At 46.1% G+C, this 2,368-nt stretch overlaps 1 protein-coding gene across 1 annotated transcript; it reads left to right on the top strand.

Moving 5' to 3' along the window:
• Nucleotides 1-377: 377 nt before the first annotated feature.
• BCDIN3D (BCDIN3 domain containing RNA methyltransferase) lies at nt 378-2,090 on the top strand. Its single transcript, XM_089508774.1, has 2 exons — nt 378-602; nt 998-2,090. The coding sequence occupies exons 1-2, from the start codon at nt 378-380 to the stop codon at nt 1,586-1,588; spliced, it is 816 nt and encodes a 271-aa protein (XP_089364900.1). The 3' UTR covers nt 1,589-2,090.
• Nucleotides 2,091-2,368: the final 278 nt, after the last annotated feature.

Genomic DNA, 2,368 nt, shown 5'->3' with positions numbered 1-2,368 from the left:
TTTTAGTGATTTAGGTATTATGTAATGTCACGTTTTATGTTCTATGTTTGTCATTATGTTGATGTTATTTTTAGTCAATAATTAAAAAAATAAAAAATATAATAGCAAAACAAAATATAAATTAAATTAAAAATGTAAAATGAAATAAAAATAAGAAATAAGATAGAAAGAAAACGAAAGAAAAGAAAATATATATATATATTAATGGCAAACCCTTTCTGAACAAAGCTTGCCATGAAAACCCTGCGACAGGAACAACAACAACAACAAGAGCAACCCTTTTATCCCTCCGCCCCTTCCGGAACCTTTCTACTTGGAACCTTCGCTCTTGCGGGATTGGTTTCCTGGCCGGAGGGGCGTTCTGTGGCGCTCCCAAGATGGCGGCGCCCACGAGCGAGAGCGGGGAAGGGCCGCCGGAGGGGGCCTCCGAACGTTCGCTAGCGGCTGGCGGGGCGGCGCCGTACGGAAACTTCCCGGACTACTCTCGCTTCCACCCGCCGGAAGTGAGGGTCCGCCTCCTGCCCGCCGCCCTCCTGAGCCAGTTGTTTCCGGAACCGCAGGGGGGACCCCTTTTGGGGCTGGACGTGGGATGCAATTCGGGGGTGAGAGAGAAGGAGAATGCGGATGCAGCAGCAGCAGCTCTGCAGTGGTCATCAGACTGTGCCCTTTTGGACTTCAACTCCCAGAAGCCTCAGCCATGTTGGCCAATGGTGTGGGATTCTGGGAGATGGAGTCCAAAATCTCTTAAAGGGGCAAGGGCACAGTTTGGGGAGCACTGGACTGTTGAAAAATTGAAACCCATCTCTGGTGCCACAACATACTACCATTCCTAGAACTGACTCAATGGACTCCTTGGTCTCCCTGCTGGTTAAAATTCTAGTTTTAAGATAACCCATTTTGTTAGGACCCCCAAAGGCCAGGCCAAGGTTGCCCCAGGTACTGGTAAGTGTGTGAGACCAGAAGGCGCAGACTAAAAGGCCATTTCTCTTCTTCTTAGGAACTCAGCACTGCTCTCTATAGGCACCTTCTTGGGTATGGGGAGAGCGAAACTAGCCATGGGCATTCAGTGCCTGGAAGGGATTTGTGCCTCCTCTGCTGCGACATTGATCCTGGGTTGATTGAAAGAGCCAAGCAACACAGTCCCTTTCCGGGTGCCATCTCCTATGCCACCCTCGATATCATGGACATCAGTGCGAGGGAGATGCTTCTGAGTTCCTATCTGAGCAAGTTTGGCCGCTCTGTCTTTGATATTTGCTTCTGTATGTCTGTGACGATGTGGATCCACCTGAACCATGGGGACAATGGGTTGGTGAAGTTCTTGTCCTGCCTTGCCTCGAAATGTACATACCTGCTCATCGAACCTCAGCCGTGGAAGTGTTACCGCGCAGCTGCCCGGCGCCTGCGGAAACTGGGCAGGAATGATTTTGACCATTTCCGATTGCTCACCATCAGTGGGAACATGGCAGAGAAAATAACTCAGATCTTGACTAAAGACTGTGCCATGGAACTTATGTGTTGTTTTGGAAGCACCAGCTGGGACAGGAGCATCCTGCTGTTTAAATCAACATTGCCTGAGCATCTGCTGTGATCAGCCCAAGAGAGAAAATGGGGAGAGTGATTGACAGAGCTGCCTGCTCTCACACTTGCACTGCAGAAGTGCAGAAACTGCAAGCGAGCAGAGGATTCAGTAGAAAATAATGCATTGTTACTGTTTATTTTAAAAAAATACTTTTAAAATAATTAAGTCAGTTAAAAAAAGGACCTGAATATCTCTTGACAATCATGATACAGCTGCCTGAAGATGGTGGTGATTTATATTTATACCCAATCCCCCCCCAGGATTGGGAATCAAGATTGCTTGAAGAATGCTGAACAGAGATTTCTGTTTGTTGAGAGCAAAGTTTGGGGCTCTGCTAATGTTTTTACTCTCCTTGTGATGAGAAGGACGAGAAAAATGTGTACCAGATATTCTTAGCTCACATAATTGAGATAGATTCCTTGATTCAACAGAACATTGATTTCTATTTGTTTGTTAAATAAAAATAAATGTCATTGTCTATAGTATTCCCTTTCCCCCTTCTCCTACATAAGGTTGCTAAGTATAAGTAGTTGTTGTTACATGCCTTTAGGTCATTTCTGACTTGCGGCAACCATAAGGTGAACCTATCATAAGTAAGGGTGGGGAAAGTGGAGTCCTCTAGAAGTTGTTGACTGCATTTGCCATCAGCTCTGGCCAGCAAAATCAGTGGTAAGAGAGAAGGGGATCTGTGCTGTCCAAAAACACCCGGAGGTCCATACGTTCCCCATTCTTTACATATGCTTAGTTCCATGTAGAGATTGCAACCATTTCCTGCTGCCTAAGGGAACA

The sequence above is a fragment of the Sceloporus occidentalis genome, unplaced genomic scaffold, assembly GCF_023333645.1.
Source record: "Sceloporus occidentalis isolate IW3139 unplaced genomic scaffold, rSceOcc1.0.p SCAF_1, whole genome shotgun sequence".
NCBI lineage: Eukaryota > Metazoa > Chordata > Lepidosauria > Squamata > Phrynosomatidae > Sceloporus > Sceloporus occidentalis.
Note: the sequence above shows the minus strand (reverse complement) of the source record. Positions and strands in the feature narration are given on the sequence as shown.

Bases quoted from the DNA above. Each gene is read 5' to 3' on its own strand.
- BCDIN3D (XM_089508774.1), top strand. From the start codon at position 378: ATGGCGGCGCCCACGAGCGAGAGCGGGGAAGGGCCGCCGGAGGGGGCC. The intron at 603-997 runs GTGAGAGAGAAG...TCTTCTTCTTAG, and splicing joins ACGTGGGATGCAATTCGGGG to GAACTCAGCACTGCTCTCTA.